An 18455-nucleotide genomic window follows, 5' to 3' on the forward strand; every position below is an offset into this window, starting at 1 on the left:
AGTGCGCCCCTCAGCTAGGACGGTGGTAACGGAGAACCCAAGTCTCGCGAGAGTTGTGGGACGCCAGGCCAGGGAGGAGTCGACGTCGGGAAGGAGCCGTGAATGAAAGGGGAAGGGACGCGGGACGCCGGAAGGGCTGAGACTGCCCTTACCTCACACTTGGAAGGCGCGGGACTTCTTCAAGAACTGACTGGGCTCTAACATAACCCACGGCTTTGGAAGGACACTGGAGTGTAGACTTCTCTTTGGAAAAAACTAACTGTGAGAGGGTCAAGAAAGGGGTTTTGCAGGTCTCTAGATTTACTTGGGAAGATGTGAGCGGCTGAAAGAGCCACCTTGCGAGGTGGGATCCCCTCCAAGGGGATGCAAAAGTAATTCAGGAGAAGGGATTCATTACAGTCGAGGCAGGTCACGTGTTATTCTAGTAAAACGTTAGGAAACAAGAACATGCTTGCAGATAGAAATGACAGGGGGAAAGTGACAGATCGCTTGATGATATCAATTTATGGTTTAATTTCATAGCCAGAGAGAATTTAAAAATTGGGGAGAGGTAGGCCTGGTTTCAAGTGTCCTCCTATATGTGTGAATAGGTTACTTTTTTATAAAGAACTCAGCCACCTGACTGTAAAAGCAGAAATTACATGCACATGCCTTAAGTGGGACTTACTGCTAACAAGAAATGGAGTGTGTGAGAATAAAGCTCAGGTGTAGATTGGGTAGAAGTTGATGTAGGAATGAAACTACAAGCCACTGTGTTATGATAGAGAAGACTAGTTTAGTGGGGATAAGGTGAGAGCTCTGTGGTCAGAATGACAAACTGAAGTTGCTATGTTCACTAGCATAGGAGATGATAAAGTCTAGGATAGAGCCATGGAATAGAGTAGAAGTGGAAGTCAGAAGCCAGGAAAATTGAGCTGGGAATTTAGATGTAGCAATGGAGGGAGACCATTAGCCTGGTGCTAATATCTTTAGTGAATGTTGGGATGACTTTGACCAACAAAGAGGAATAAATTTAACTGAATGCCATGAGGCCTTTCAAAAAGGATTTTTACTCAAAGGAGAATCAAAGGAATGCTGACTGTACCCATTCCTAGAAGCACCAGTAATTAAGAACTGCAGGGGAAGTGGTGGCTTTGGAGAACAGCCAAGAGTAAGAAACTGAGTACAGGATGAGGGTATAGAGCAGAAAATGGGAAGAATTTAAAGTAAGAGTTTTAGATGCTATGCTTAATCATTAGTGGGTGGTGAGGTGGAATAGAGAAGGAATTTGGGGTTTAGATCATGGAAACATAGGGTCATGGACTTAACATTTTGAGGAAGATATATTCTGGCTGAGGAACTCCTGGGAGAGGGAAAAGTGGTTACTGAAATGTGTAGGTACAATGGTATGCTTAAGATGTGCAGGTGTCCGTAGGGAGGTGCTTTACAGGGCTGCACTGATAAAGAAGCACTTAAAGAAGGGCAGTGGGGTGCTTATCAATGAAGGTACCATACCTCAAAAGTTCGCTGTCTATCCAGAATGGTTTATAGGTGTCCCAAATGGTGAGCCCTTGGGGCCTTCAGGGCTCGTCTCCTCTGGCCACAGATAGCCTCCTCTATTTATCTTAAGGGCACCCTTACAAATATTTCCTGCCATAACATTAAAAATGACATAAAAGTGGTTGGAAAGTAGTCACACATGATGCCTGGTCTTGCATCATGTGACTTGGCTTTCCTGCATCAGCATCAGCCTACGGTCTGGTAGACATCAGATACTCAAAACATTTGATGAGTTCTTACCACTGTTAACTATACTACGAGTCAGGAGAACTAAGTTCAAGCTTGGCTCTACAACTGATTTGCTGTATTGATCACGGGCAAGTTCCCGTACTGTAAACTTAACTGCGTTTCAGAGTCTCCATCAAATTCAAGAGTTGGACTAGAATCTGTGGTTCTTCACGATTGAAAGGTCATGACCCTCAGAGAAGTTGATGGAAGGCAGGAATGGTTTTCTTTCTCACAGCACCACATGCACAGGAATGCACAAATTTGTGCTCTTTTAGTCTGCTTGGACTTAACTCTAGGGGTTGGCTATATCTTCATCACAACCTACCTTCAATAAACCTCTATCAGAGATGAAAGAAAACCTTTACTATAACCCTATCTCTTGTGCCCTTGTCTTCTGAGGGGAGTCTTACTGGCTTTAAACCCCTGAGCTAGAGAACTTCTTAATAAAGCCTGTAAAATAAACCATTTATAGTACTCAGTGAACTATAGCACCCAACAGGGTTGGATGGAGCTACATTAACTAGGACCTGAATACATTTTTAAAAATCTGAGCACTAGAATATGGTTTTAGACCTAGTTCAGGCTTTGCTGTCAGATTAAGAGGAACTTAGTACAGAGGCAAGAAACAGTGCAAGAAGAAACAAATGCTGACTGCCTTAAAAACATGGGGGAAGACATTTTGGGGAAGTATTACCACACCATGGTAGCAGGGGGAATGGAGGAAATGACTATATTAGTAGTCCAATCAATCAGGTTCAGGTACCAGCTTCAACACATCCACTGTCTTATGTGACACTAAAGAAATGTTCTTAGGCTCTGGTTTCCTCTTCTATAAAGTGTAACAGTACACTGTGTATAGGGAAGAGTATAGAAACTAATACCCAGCAGCAAAACTGATTTTGCTCTACAATCTTGACAAACTAATCTGAACCTGTTTCTTCTTCATGACAATTAGTCACATAATTTTTAGAACTTGAATAAATCTTTTATCAAACATCTAGCAGACTTCCCATAAAGTAGAGGCTCAATAAATAGGAACCTGATTTCTACTGCTTGTTAGTAATGAGTATCACTGAATACACAAGTGCTATATTCCTAATAGATTGAACTCGTGCTGCAGAGGCTGCGGTTAGCTTCATAGTGCAGTGCTTAACCCCTTGTGCCACCAGGGAGGCCCAGATGCGCCTTTTGAAAAGTTTTTCCTTCTGCAGTTTATTCCTATGTGAAGAGGATTCAAATTTCTTCAATAACTTCACTACAACAGTACAGTGTCGGATGCTGACTCAACAAACCAAAAGCCCAAATCTACCCTTGCAGTCAGGTTCTACACATCGGAAATAGAGCAGTCAAAAATACCTTATCCTGGAAAAGATTTGCTGTGTAAATCTAAACCAGTTGAGATTTGCATTCCTCCAGAAAATGAAAATTTTAAATTTGATAAAATTATATATATATAAATATATATATAGATATTATCTGCCTTGAGATGTTTTTCACTATATACTTTTAGCATAAGACCGATACTGAAAGTTCAGGGACATCACCTACACCTTCTACAATGGTTCTATTTCAAATATATTTATCAGGGAAATTAACTTCTGATCCCCATTACTTCTTGCTTCTAAAAATTTCCTTCTTGTTTCTATTTCAGCTCTGATTAAAAGGTCTGACTCCATGCTGTTATCTCATTTGTTTTTTTAAAGATTTATTTGATTACAAGAGCTGGGGTACAGCCCAGAGGTGTGAGGATTCACCAGAGACAAAGCAAGGAACAGAACAGGCAGATTGATTGAAGCACACTGCTTAGGAGAGCAGCGGGTGAGTCAGGAGAGGTCTGCAGCACCATATGGTTACTCCCTGGCCGGGGATCGAACTCACACCGCAGAGGCTGCAGGCAGCTTCACAGCGCTGCGCTCAACCCCTTGAGCCACCAGGGAGGTCTTCTCTCAGAATTTTTAAGGAAGAATAAATAGACACTAACAACTTAAATCAAGATAAACTTTTGACACCCAACACTGTAAATTCATATGCTCTATAAGGAAGCATGAACTTTCAGTAAGGATGGACACTGACATTCCATTTTTTAAAAGTGTATTTCATCTTTCCCACTAACTGTAAGGATTCCTAAGCAGATATTCGGGCCAAATTTGCCCATATGTTTAGGAGAGGGGAGATGGTGATTGAGAGGGTACCTGCAGTTTCTTGCAGCTTTTATTTGGGCTATGCTCTTCACTTCTAACTTATCTCCATGGCAGAGCCAGTTTACGGCAAAGACAGGATCCCCAACAATGCTCTAAATGTGCATATTTTATTTAAGGTTCTAAATCAGCATGCACAGAAACTGATTAAAAATAGTACTTGTTCATGTATTGGAAATTATAAGTGACACATCGGGTTGGAAGTCAACTCCCCACCCTCTGGTTCCTTCTTAAATGAAGTTACAAAAATTCTTTATCAAAGTCCCCCTGATACCTCTGGTATCATGTGCTGTTTATATAGAAAGAATCCAACAGTGTTTTTGAGACCTGCATCCTAAAACCAAAATAGCTCATGATACAGCCTCTAAGTCATCATTTATTGATTTATAGAGCACCTATCACATAATCAAGGTGCTTTACAATACAGTAAACATCACAACAGAACTCACATAGTTAAAATACAATCAACAAGTTACAGAACTAAAAAAAAAAAAAAAAAAAAAAAAAAAAAAAAAAAAAAACAAAACGGGAATGAAGCAACATTATGTCAAATTTCAAAGATGCTGAGAAGTGGCAGTACAAAAAAGGTAATTCCACCAACTGGAGACCAGACGGGCAGAAACACAGGCACCACAACCCCAAAATGGGCAGATCTGTAGAGGATGAGTGAGCATACAAAATTTCACAACCAAGGATGAAGACCATTTAAGATACCATGATACCCAAGTCATCACAGAACTAGTAGAATAAGCTCACAAAGATATTATCGTATAATGACAAGAAAACCAACCTCATATGGATTTTAAACTCACAGAGGCCAGAAGGCCACCAAGATAATCCATCCCATTATGAACATTATATGCTGAAATCTATATGCCTTTACAAGAACTCGGAATTTAGGAAACAGCCAACAGTTCTACAATCCATAAGACCAGGTTGATGTTATTGATAGTTGGCACAAAGGTGGGGGTGGGGGGCTCCTTTTCCTAAAGCAGAGAGGACTGCACACTATTGATGAGGCAATGGTGGGACAAAAGCCACCTGGATCAGTGTCACCTGATTGTGGTTTAATATCAAACATAAAGGCATTTAAATCCACACTGTCAGATGAACACTGGGAAAGGCACAGATGACACCTCTGACAGAGGAAAAGAAATCAAACATCTATGTAGGCCTGTGTTTTCTGTATGTAACTTGGTCAGGGCACCAGGTGGAAAGTAGTGTGAGGAGAGGTGCATTCACTCCTGCTCGTCCTTCTACACCCCTAGATCTATAGCCCTAAAAAAACACATGGTTATACCAAAGTAACTGCTTTAAAGTGGCACTTGAAGTTCAAGAATAGTTGTCCCTGAGTTACTAGGTTATTTGCTACTCCCTGAAGAGTCAAATCCCAGGTTTTAACTCAACAGATTGCTAGCAGAGTTACAGCAATAGGAGAGCAAAATTCTTTTGCCACAAGCAACCACCATGTGAACAATTTCCGATGTAAGAATAAGAGGGATTGCATTCAAAGTCCCAGGTAGGTGTGGAATACTGGCACTTTGGGGCAATACTTTTTTTTTACAGTCTTTAAAATAAGAAAATCACAAACGACATTCTTGAAGAAAATTGGGGTGCAATGAATTAAACAACTTTCACATTGAGTCATTACACATTTACGGGTTTTTGTAATGCTTCAATGTAGAAAACATACTTGGATTTAGAAAAGTCACTTTTTACTATATAACTATATCTTCAATCATTTTACTTCTGCTTAAAAAGGACATGCCAAGTTTGTAAAAGACTGGGTTACTGGCAGGAATCCTTTCATTCTTCTGTCAAAACATTTCTCTAACCCCCACAGGGCAGATGATGCCCACACTAATGATGAGGCATTGGTGGGACCCAATTAGTGAGAAACACTCGTTCTCACAATTAGATACCATGCCTCAAATAAGTACTGTTCCTATTTCTATCCCTTATAAACCAGTGACTACTTTCCAGTTCTAACCTCACACCAAACAGAGAACTTGGTCTTGCCTTTAAAACTGCATATGCTCATTTTACCATTTTCTGAAGTTGTTTTAGAAAACTGTGTAAGGAAAACACTTATGCTCAAACATTAATCAAATAGGTACACTATGTTAGTAACAGAATGTTTGCCAAATATTCTTATGTGAGTCACATAAGAATCTAGAATAGAGCCCAATACATATACTGTCGCAACCATGTGATTTTCAAGTATTAAGTCTGTTTGCATAAGGAATCAACCTGAGATTTTTCTAAACTGCACTTCTCTGGCATTCCGTATTATAACCTTCATTCAATACAATAAAAGCCAACAACTTGACAATTATTGGAAAAAAATTATATTTTGGAACAACTTACTACATAAGGTGACAGAATTCAAAAATCAAATTACATGAAAATATACATCGCAATTTCTTTGTACAATAGGTGAGATAAATCTGCAGTAGAGGCAAGTAAATATGAAGGGCTAAGGAAAAGATTATGAGGGCAAACAGCATTTTTAATAGCAAACCCAGAAGTTAGGTAGAAAGCCTGTAGCTGTGCATGCTTTTTTCATCCAACCTTAACATTAGGTAACTGCAAGGCAAAAATAAAACCACATCAGTATCTTGTATTGTTTGGAGAAAATTTCAATGAATTCAGAACCAAATCTTTTTAGTTCTTGGGGATAGTGACTGAGTTCAAGAGCGTTTAACAGCCAAAAAATGTTATTGCTACATCCAATCCAAGAGGTGGGTGGAACTAGAATACAAAAAGGACAAAGCACCTAGTGATGACCACTCCTTGGAAGTCATCATTAAAAATCAAGTAGTTGCTTATTGAGTATTTCAGTATTTGAACTAAATGATTGGAAAACTTTCTGGCAGATAGTAGAGATAGAAGCAAAGGGGACCGTGTAAAAACAAAGAATATACAAAAGTTTAGTAAGTGAAGAGTTTAATGAAGCCTTAATGGTTTAAAGGAAATTAAATGGAAACTTGTAATCCTAATCGTTTTTCATCTGACATGCTTTAAGGAGTCTTTTAAAACTGATAAGAAACGATGAATAGGGAAAGAAAACCTGCTAAAATCTTTTAGAATTTACACGATTCTTATTCTACTACAAGAAAGCATTATTTGGTACAAGGTGTATTGTGGATGTACATCAACAGTATATATATTATCCGGATCATGTTGTGCTATGTACAGGTCTTTACAATTCTTCCTGAAGGTTAAAACAGTTCATTAGAATTCAAAATGCGTAATCATCTGTAAGTTGGCACTTGTTAAAGGCTCTTGTCAGCATCGATACTGGCGTGTTTTATTGCAGCCCAGTTCCAGCCAGTGTTTGCCAACTTGTTACAACAGAAGTCCAGCAATAGGTGGGTAGAGTGCAGGAAAAACAGTGCCATGTTTCTCAATTGGAGACCTACAACAAAACAAATAGCATTACACACAGAATTTATAAATTACAAAAGAATTCGTAGATTAAAAATTTTTATTCATGTCCTATTTATTTCTTTAGAATGAAATGGACTTTCAGCTCACTTTTGTGCTTATCCAATATGGTAGCCACATATGGTCATTTCATTTTTAAATTTAAAAAATACTCAGTGAAACGTCAAATTTAGTTCCTCAATCACATTAGACACATTTCAAGTACTCAAATTTAGTTAGTAACTACTATAGTGGGCAGTGTGATAGCGAATATTTCCATCACTGCAGAAAGTCCTATTATATGGTCATAATTTAGATTTTTCAATAACCCCAAAATTTCTTGCAATTTACATCATATTTGGAATAAAAAGAGCTACGTAAAAGTTAAATGATTTGGAAATTTTCAAGTATTTAAGAATATTCAGAGAAACAAGTTAAGATCGCTGCATACTTCTCAACTTGCTAAATTCTCTCTAATCTAGGTACAATCTGATTGAATTAACCCATAACTAATCTCCTAAACCATTTTGTTTTCTGTTGTTTTACTATTTGACTGGTCTCATGTTTTCAATTAGTCTGAAAGTCAAGAACGCGATCTAAATAAAAAAACTACCACTAAAAGAATCAAGTGCTTATGATGTGCCCAGCAATGTGCTAAATGCTTTACAAGCTTATCTTGTGCACAAAATTGCCATATTAAGTTTTCTCCTACATGAGACAAGGTCATATAGCTAATATGTGCCAGAGTTTCTTGCTCAAAAGTTAGGAAAACACTAGGTTCAAGTTCAAAAGGTCTCACTGAAGATTAGGCTTTTTAGTCAAATGATTTACATAAATGTGTGCTCTGAATATGTAAGGGGCACAGAGAAAAGGGAGGAGAACAGAAAAGAATAACTATTACCAGTTATATCAGAGCAAATGTTCCATAAATTCAAACACCTGTATTGTCCGCTGAACACAATGTTGGGCATCAAAATTCAAACAGAAGATTACTAGGTATTCAAATATAATTTTAAACTCTGACAAAGAAGTCAAGTGTATAAACATTCAACTCAATACCAGAAATGTTAAAAGTTCTTTGTCTTCTAAAGGCCTGAATTAATTATTAATCTGACAATTACCCCAAATTCAACACTGTTGTGGAAATGAAAAAAACTGTGGGCCAATATATGGCCCGATATGTACCTATTCCCCTACGTTAGACTATTTCTGCAAGCCAGCTCCTGAAAATTTCTCTCCAAAGGGGTATGTACCCATTAATGAAAATGCTTTCTAGCACGGTACTAAATAAGTACACCAAATATGAATATATCTTCTTCACCACTATCAGAGCCCACCACTTGCACACAGACATACATACTTGCATACATATTTCATTAGAAAATTAAAAGATATAAAATGAAACTCAAGAGACATCATCATGGAACAGGTATTGTAACTTTTGAACGGAAGATACTGGAAATGTTTTTCCAAAGACTACATACCACACCCAAATTAATCCCTGGCCAGTTAGTCTCTAAGGATTGAAAGAGAACTGGGTATAGAGCTTGGGTATTCAGTAATCATTCCCCTATGATATGAAAAAGAAATGTCAGGGCCACAAATGAATCATTTAAAAACTGTGTTTGAGGTTTTAAAGAAAAAACACCCAAGGGGTCTCTGACTGTTTAAAGTCATTAAATATCTAAAATCAGACAATCCAGCCCGTTAACAGTGAGGACCCAGCTTTAGATAGTATTAGCTTCTTCAGCAAGAACAGAAAAATCTATTTTTCCCATTTGAATAAAATGTATTCTAAACAAAAAGCCTCAATACAGAAAAAGCAACCTTGTCATTTTCTCAAAAGATAAATGCGAAACTGAATCACCTGTATAACACTCTAAATAAAACAATGATGTCCTAAAAAGTCATTTACATCTTTGTAAGCATATCCTTCCCATTTCTAACTTAAAATATATTTGCCTTTTTTTTTTTTAAGATTTTAGTTATACAAGAACTGGGGTACAGGTCAGAGGTGCGGAAGGGTAAGAATTCACCAGAGACAAAGTGGGGAGCAGAACAGGCAGACGAACCGAAGACACTGCTGAGGGAAGCAGAGGGAGAGGCAGAAGAGGTCTGCCACGCCATGTGGGGCTCTCCCTGGCTGGCCAGGAATCGAACTCACACTGCAGAGGCTGTGGACAGCTTCACAGCGTGGCGCTCAACCCGCTGCGCCACTTGGGAGGACTATATTTGCCTATTGTTAAAAGCACACACTTTTATATAAACTAGTTTATACCATTTGCATGTCTCTATAAAATAATTTATTTTGTGCCCCAAAACCTTCCTAATTATTCCTGATCTTTAACTTATACATCTAGAGATGGTTTACTTCTAATGTATTTAAGTGCCTTATTCCATTTACTTCTAAAAGTAGGATCCCAAATCAATAATTTTTTATAAGACTATACAATTTAGTCTTTATAACACAATCACGCCCAGCAAATAGAATGGAATCCCAAACTATACCATTTCTTCAGCAAAACTAACTTCTGTGACATAAACAATGCAGACGATCCCAATCCTTAGACAAACTGAAACTCATTCAATAAAAATTTTCTGAGCCCTTACCAACTGTCAAGAGTGGGGCCAGGTGCTAGAAATAGAACTCTTAAAGGGTTAAACAGTCTTAGCCCACACACATAGTTTACAAGCCAGCTGGGAAAGCTACTGAAGAGTAAACACTCCAAAAATATTATATACTATATTACATTTGTGATAGAAACAGAAGTTTGAGGCAGAAATATCTAGGTAAGCTACTTCATGTAAAGTGACATATAAGCGTGATTGTGATACAAAGGATAACTTTTTTTTTTTAAAGTTCTATTTTTTTTAAAGATTTATTTTCAGGCCTCCCTGGTGGTACAGTGGTTGAGCGCTGGGCTGCAAAGCTGCCCACAGCCTCTGCAGCGCCGGTTCGATCCCCGGCTGCCAGCAAGGGTCCCACATGGCGCGCAGACCTCTCCTGCAGCACCCGCTGCTCTCCTCAGTAGTGTACTTCATCAGTCTGCCTGTTCTGCTCCCCGCTCTGGCTCTGGTGAATTTTCTCACCCTCCTGTGCTTCTGACTATACCCAGTGCTTATATAAATTATTTAATTTAAAAAAAAAGATTTATTTTCTTTTATACAAGAATTGGGATACAGGCCAGATGCGCAGGAGGGTGAGAGAATTCACCAGAGACAGACAGAGCGGGGAGCAGAACAGGTGGACTGACTGAAATACACTGCTGCAGGGAGCAGCTGGCGAGACAGGAGAGGTCTGTTGCGACATTTGGGTCAGCTACCTGGTCGGGAATTGAACTCGTGCTGCAGTGGCTGCGGACAGTTTCATTGGTTGTGTCTAACCCCCTTGCACCACCAAGGAAGCCCCAAAGGATAACTTTTAAAAGTTTGTAAAAATAAATAAATAATCAGGTAAATGTGTTTCCAAATATAAACCGTTTTTTTGATGTTAAAGAAAATAATGAAAGTATTTGCTTACACTCAGGGGTAATCTCAACCATTCTTAAATGAAAGTATTTATGAGTTAAAATAGATCAATAACTGGGCCTACCTGGTGGTGCAAGGGTTAAAGTCTCTGGGCAATCAAGCCGTCACAACCATCAGTTTGATCTCAGCCACCAGGGAGCTGACCCACATCTTGCAGCAGACCTCTCCTGTCTCACCCACTGTTCCCCTTACCAGTGTATTTCAGAAGATCTGCCTGTTCTGCTCCCCACTCTGTCTCTGATGAATCTTCTCACTCCCCCAACCCCCCAACCTTTGGTCTAGACCCCAGTTCTTACATGCATAAATAAATCTTTAAAAATAGTAAAATAGGTTAGTAACAAGGAAAAGTTTTCCTTATTACCTTTCACACAGATGCTTCCAAAAGTTCCAATTTGTCCTACACTGACACCTGCTATGCTACTAAACAACAATTTTATCCCTATCACAAATGCATTATTTTTTTTTCTCCAAACCTGAAATTTTATTCTTTTACTTATGCCATTGGTTACTATGCGTACTTCCTTTCTTTTTTTTTTTTAAAGACTTATTTATTTATGCATACAAGAGCTGGGGTACAGGCCAGAGATGTGAAAGGATTCACTAGAGACAGAGTGGCGAACAGAACAGGCAGATTGACTGAAATACACTGCTGAGGGGAGCTGAGGTCAAGTCAGGAGCGGTCTGCTGCACCATGTGGGTTGCCCCCTGACTGACCGGGGATCAAACTTGTGCTGTGGACAGCTTCATAGGTTGTGTCTTAACCCCTTGCACCACCAGGCCCACACACTTCCTTTCTGAGGTCTGTAATACCTCACTCCACTAGCTCTCCTTCAGACTAACCAGCCCATGTGTTTGTCTGCTTCTTCCCTCTGTATCCTAAATTATGCAGGATGTTGCCCTTGGCCCTAATAAATACCTCACTCTAAACCAAATTAACCTTTATCTCTACTCTAGAGATGTTCAATCTCACCAACAGCCCTATGTAATCTTGTCTTACCCTTTCAATATTAGTCATGCGCTGACATCTCAATGCCTTGCTCTGTTCTGACCTGCTACTAATGCTTGTAGTGTGATTTACTGTTACTTTTTTTTCCCCCATGCCTGGTCAAGCTACATGAACAGCTCTGTATTGGCCAGAATAAAGTTATCTGCGGTTCTCTTTATATCCCCTTCTGTCCCAAAAGAATGATATCCTTACAAATGGTACACAATTAACGAATACTCATTAATAATAAGAATGGAAATGAGCTCAGGGTCACCTCTTCTTGATATTAACTCTCATTCCAAGATACAGATCTTAATAATAGGTATTCCGGGGCCTCCCCGGTGGCGCAGCGGTTGAGTGTTGGGTTGCGAAGCTGCCCGCAGTCTCTGCAGCGCCGGTTCCATCCCCGGCTGCTCCCTGGCCACCGGAGGAGGGTCCCACATGGCGCGCAGACCTCTCCTGCCGCCCGCTGCTCCCCTCAGCAGTGTCCTTCGGTCCTTCTGCCTGCTCTGATCCCCGCTCTGGCTCTGGTGAATTCTCTCACCCTCCCGCACTTCTGACTGTACCCAGTGCTTGTATAAATAAATAAATAATAAATAAATAAATAAATATTTAAAAAAAAAAAAAAGGTATTCCTTGTTAAAAAGGAAGCAGAAATACACTGACCTAGGAAAATATCAAGATAATGTTAAATAAAAAATATGGAATGCATATCAATGTTTAAGTTTACACTTATACATAGACACCAATACCACATATACATGTGTGTTGGTAAAAGGTTAGATGTCTGAAAGATTAAACCACTGTCAGTGGTTACTTCTGGAAGCAGTGGGATGGGAGATCTACTTTTCCTTATATAGAAACATTTCTGCATTCAAAAGTTTTGTGATAACTGCTTTGTTTCTACAACTGGGAATGAGGAGTAAGGAATGGGAAGGAGAGGGATAACAATTAAGAGGCAGGCAAAGGAATGAACAAAACTAAAGTTGGTGATCACTTTTAAAATAAAGAGTCATGATATTTATGAGTAAGAGTAAAAGATATTTCTAGGAGGTCTGATACTTTCTGGACCTTATCATCTAGTACTCTATACCAAATGATACGGAGATTAAGACTGAAAACTAAAGCCTTTGGATATGGCAATTGGTCCCTAGTATCCCTATTTAAATAGTTTTGTTTTGTGTGGAAAGATAAAAAGATGAGTCAAAGGTGCTTGAAGAGTGACAGTTAAGACTGACAGTAGTTGTACCGAGGACAAATAATCAGGATGACATACAGTCAGGAATGGAAAATGTTCCATGCCAAGTGATTAAAATAATAGTTGAGTAGTAAGAACTTGACATAAGATGGTAGAAAGCAAAAGTAGAAAAGACATGGACCACCGAAGAAGGTACCAGAGGTATCAATAATGAAGTAAGAATAACAATAGCAGCAAAAGCAAAACAAAAATAAACAGGATGATAGGATGGTGAAAAACAGATCCTCTGCAGATTGCAAGGTTCTCGCTATATCTAATAACAGGAAGATAGAATGGTTAACTTCAAAATTTGTGTTATTATTAGGAGAGCTAAATGTATGTATTAATCTACTCAGAAAACAGGGCTCCTGCTGGTGTCAAGGGTTAAGACACAACCTATGAAGCTATCCGTGGCCACTGCAGCACGAGTTCGATCCCCAGCCACGGAGATACCCACACAGTGCAGCAGACCTCTTCTGTCTCACCCCTTGCTTCCCTCAGTAGTGTATTTCAATCAATCTGCCTGTTCTGTTCCCCTGTCTCAAGTGAACCCTCTCACCCCCACACCTCTGACCTGTACCCCAGTTCTTGTAGGCATAAATTAAAAAAAATCTTTAAAAACAGGGAACACTCAAATTTAAAAAAAAAAAGGCATGAAAGCAAGATGAGTGGTAGAAAAACTTTAGCCTTCTGATATGCACATTTACATTTGATACATTTAATCATAAAATAAAAATGAAGGCGTCTAACACATGTTCAGGAATCGACAAGTCAAGAAATGAAACAAAGATCAAAAACAGATTAACAATATCTGAAAATATAATCATATAATGTAACTGACCCCATATTATCAGTGGCGAAAGGTAGACTTGTAGATCAATGAATCAACAGTTAAGGGCATGTACTTGAATTCCTACCTCACATCACACAACACATTTGTGAAAGGGAAAACTGTAAACCTTTAGTAGGCAATATACAATAATAGATTCTTGCGGGAAGAGAAAAAAACCAAGACACAAAAAGTAAAATCCATAAAGGGAAGGACTAATAAATTCAACTGTGTTAAAATTAAGAACCTCTGTTCATCTAAAGGATACCATAAAGAAAGTGAAGTGACAAGGATATAAATCAATGACCTAACAGAAAAGCACTCCAAAGACCAAAACAAACATTTCCCAGTAGAAAAGTTGCGGATGAGACATATGAAACAATATGTAGTGCACTGGTAATGAGGGCAATGCACATGAAGTTCATAATGATGTAACATTTTATAACCCCCTCAGGTTAAAATTTTTGTAGAAGTCTGATAATATCAAATGTTGGAAAGACTGGGGAGCAAATGGATTTCTTATCCTTGACAGGTGCCAAACTTTGAAAGACAATTGGCATCAGCTAGTCAAAGTGAAGTGTATATACCCTTAGGGGGCACACCTAGGCATTCATCCTAGAGAAATTCTTGTAGCACATGTGCACCAAAAAAGGGCAGCCACATTCTCTATAATGTCTATAATAGCAAAAAAATAAACAACAACAAAAAAACCCACCACCTCTTGGAAAGTAACTGCAATGAGAATTAAGAGAGGTAATTAATGTACTACTGTAACAAAAAAGTAAACAAATATAGCTACATACAATATAGACAAACTTAAAAAATATAATGTTGAGTAATAAAGACATAAAAGAATGAACATACTGTTAATTCCACATATATTCAGCTCAAAATTACGTGAGTGCTTCAGAATACAAAACTGTTAAAATTATGAAGCAATCGTAAAAACAGAATTGGGGATAGAAGGAGGAAATACAGTAAGTGTAAAAAGTAATATAAAGTTCCTTCTCTCAAAATACATGGCAGCTCATGGATGTTCCATGAATTGTGTTTCTTTAGATACTACATTTCAAAAATGGTTTTTATCACCTCAATATTTAATTTTTTTAAAAGAAGCTAAATTACATGTCACACCGGTGGCAAGTTTATCGACCCTGTATTCTTCAGGACAGAGGCGTGCGGTCTGCCCGAGGCCTGATGGCGGCACTAAGGTGACCTGTGCACAGAGAGTGCGCGAGGCAGGGCTTCCCCGCCGCGGATCAGAGAATAGCAGAAAGATAGCCCAGCATGGAGGGGAGAGGGAGCTGTTCTTGCTGCTTCCACAGCACCTCTGCGTGCCTCGAAGTGGTCAAGTCAGCAGACTTGAGGTAAAACAGAAGAAACTAAGGTGAGATAAACACTTCCTATCAGAAGGGCTCTTGATGGTGAAAAGAAAAAGAAGACTACTCCACTGTCCTTTAACATAAGATATCTACTTAAAAACAGTTGGGTCCACTGAAAGAAAAAGCAAACAGATTAAACTACAGCCTGAAAGAACTGAAGTCAATGAAAATAAACAATTCATATATCCAAATCAAATACTTTCCAAAAAGGTCTATTACATTTATGAAAGGTGAAAGAGTAGCATGATTTTTAAAATGAACTTACCCTGAAATAAGTGAAGTTACAGTTGTTGAATAAATGTCACTCAAAAGCAGTCTCTTGGCTTTTTCTTACACAGCGGGCAACTTTCCTTTTGAATTCTCCATTTCTGTCTTCCCTCCATTCTTTCTGTAGGCACCAAAGTAGTATCAAGTGATTTTTTGCAAACTCCTCTTATAATTTCAAATGCTAGTTTTAATTTTTAATATAATGCTTTGGCAATATGTACACTTAAGGCTAAAAAGCTAATAAAGGAGTCAAAAATACTTTTGCAAGGCATTTTGCTGGGACACAAAAGCAGAAATCTCCTATACAGGTATAAGGTACAGAGAAAGACATCATATTGAGTACTATAATCTGTGTGTGTGAAATGGGGGGAGGGTGGCACACAGGGCTGACAATATCACTACATTGCCAGGTGTGTGAAAATGGGACACAAAACAGCACCAGCAGTTTCACATGAGAACAAAGCTGATTTCACCTAGCCTATAATAGCAGGTAAGTCTCACAAAAATGTCAAGCACTGGCCCCCTTTCTGAATTATCATCCATTTGGGGTCAGCACATAGAAATATTCATTCCTCATCTAGCCCTTGCAGAGCAAGATAACAAAAAAACAAATGTTGCCCTCAAAATCAAAACACATCAGAAAACCAATCGTTACAACAGATTATGGAAGAAAGGACTTGATCTAAGCTAAAGGTTCATAAAAGTCTGAGTTACCACCTAGGAAGGAAAGTAGTTCTGAATATTTTGGGAGACAACTGGGAATATATGACTATGAACTGGGCATTTGAATATATTAAAGAATTAGATTTATCCTGGCCAGATAGAACAATACTGTGGTTATGTATACAACAATGGCTTGATCTGGAGATGCTTGTTGTTCTATGTCTGTAATTACCTCACTGCCATTTTTAAGTAAAAGGAAGAAAAAGGCAGTTTGAGACAAAGGTGGAAGGTCAAAATTAGCAGGATAAAACAAAGAATTAGGGAGCTGGGAGACCAGTTAGAAAAACAATACAGTTACTGTCTGTATAGAAGATAAAAGGACTCAAGTCAATGGCAAAGGAATGGAAAGTATTTTAAAAAAACTATAAAGATAACATTCTCTGGTCACTTAGACAAGGCAAGGTAAGCGTGATTTCCAAGTAAAGATTAGATAGGTAGATGATGGTTCCAAAGCAGAAAACACCTAACACTGCTATGACTTGCTGAATCATGATAAAGCGGAAATGACCAGGTTGGTGATATTATCATTTATTTCCTATGTGGGGAAGCTAAGAATTCAACAGAGCTTACGGCCCATGTATTTCTCTTTATTCTCCAAAACCCTATTAAAATAATTATACTGCAATTTTATTTTTCTTAAGGAACTAATTCCCAATCCCAAAAGGACTGTCAGGAAAGTCATCCGATAATGGAGGAATTTTTTTGGAAATTTTTTTTCCTGGAAAACCAAAAGCAGATGGGAAGAATAATGAAAATTGCAGCAAAGAAGAAAACAGCAGCCTAATAAAGTTTCAATGGATCAAGAAAAGGACCTATACACAGAACCCTAAAGAAACCAATGTCTTGAAATGGCAGATCTGAGAAAAGTAGGTAAGAAATGGGACTGAAAACAGAGAATAGAGGGTCTGGGATCCCTGCTGCACAGTTGGGTTGCAGCACTATGACGCTATCCGTAGCCACTGCAGCATGGCACAAGTTGATTCCTGGCCAGCCAGGGAGCTACCCACATGGCACAGCAGATCTCTCCTGACTCACCTGCTGCTCCCCTCAGCAGTGTATTTCAGTCAGTCCACCTGTTCTGTTCCCACTCTGTCTCTGGTGAATCCTCTCACCCGCTACAGCTCTGGCCTGTAACCCAGTTCTTGTATTCATAAATAAACTTTAAAAAAAAAAAAGAAAATAGAGAATAGAAAGCCTATATATTCAACAGTTTGGCATTTTCTTCCCACCTGCATCAAAAATTTTATCTTCCTAAAATAATGTTAATGATGATATATGGATTTTTTTGGCAAATATATTAATGAACACACTAGAATTAGAGAAGCTAGCATGGGTATTGGTAATTACCTCTTCATTTGGCATTTCTTTTTTTTTTTTTTAAGATTTATTTATTTATGCATATAAGAGCTGGGCTACAGGCCAGAGATGTGGGGGGATTAAGTGGGGGAGGGGGATTTGACAGAGACACAGTGGGGAGCAGAACAGGCAGATGTACTGAAATACACTGCTGAGGGAAGCAGGGGGCAAGACAGGAGAGGTCTGCTGCGCCATGTGGGTCACCTCCCTGGCCTGGGATCAAACTTGTGCTGCAGTGGCTGTGGACTGCTTCATAGTGCTGCGCCTCAATCCTTTGGGCCACCAGGGAAGCCCCACTTTGGCATTTCAATTGCACTCTTCTTCCTCCAAATCTTACTCTTAGCTTAACAGCTGGCTTGATGTGAAACCCCTGAGTGAAATTCTACACACCACACACATACGCATGCACACACATATACAGACACCCCTCCAAAACCCTTGTTTCTTATTCATTAATCATGAATGGAGAATTGCGTAGAAAGACTACAAGGTTCTGAAGTAGACTTCAAAATATAAATAAAAAGGAAAATTAACCTCAGAGAGACTTCAGAATTTAGCTTTCTAAAATCTCTAATTATCAATCCTGAAAAATTGAAGTTATTAAATTCATTGAACAATGGTAAGATTTTATAAAAAAGAATTTAATGGAGAAAACAAGATATTTAAAATTAAAATAATGTTTATTATCAAAATAAAAATAAAAAATTCAAGATTGGGCCCTCCCTGGTGGCACAGGCAGTTGAACACAGAGCTGTGA

The 18455-nt window shown here is 38.7% G+C and overlaps 1 protein-coding gene across 1 annotated transcript in view; it reads right to left on the minus strand.

Annotated features, from left to right (window-relative positions):
- Positions 1 to 6894: 6894 nt before the first annotated feature.
- The window catches only part of UBE2G1 (ubiquitin conjugating enzyme E2 G1), a 98172-nt gene continuing 86611 nt past the window's right edge, over positions 6895 to 18455 (minus strand). The window contains exons 5-6 of the mRNA XM_037495089.2: positions 15618 to 15740; positions 6895 to 7383 (exon numbers count right to left, since the gene is read on the minus strand). Of these exons, the coding sequence (XP_037350986.1) occupies positions 15654 to 15740 (87 nt within the window). The 3' untranslated portion in view covers positions 6895 to 7383; positions 15618 to 15653. The remainder of the gene's footprint in view (positions 7384 to 15617; positions 15741 to 18455) is intronic.

The sequence above is a fragment of the Talpa occidentalis genome, unplaced genomic scaffold, assembly GCF_014898055.3.
Source record: "Talpa occidentalis isolate TD23 unplaced genomic scaffold, MPIMG_talOcc4v2.1 talOcc4.7, whole genome shotgun sequence".
Classification (NCBI taxonomy): Eukaryota; Metazoa; Chordata; class Mammalia; order Eulipotyphla; family Talpidae; genus Talpa; species Talpa occidentalis.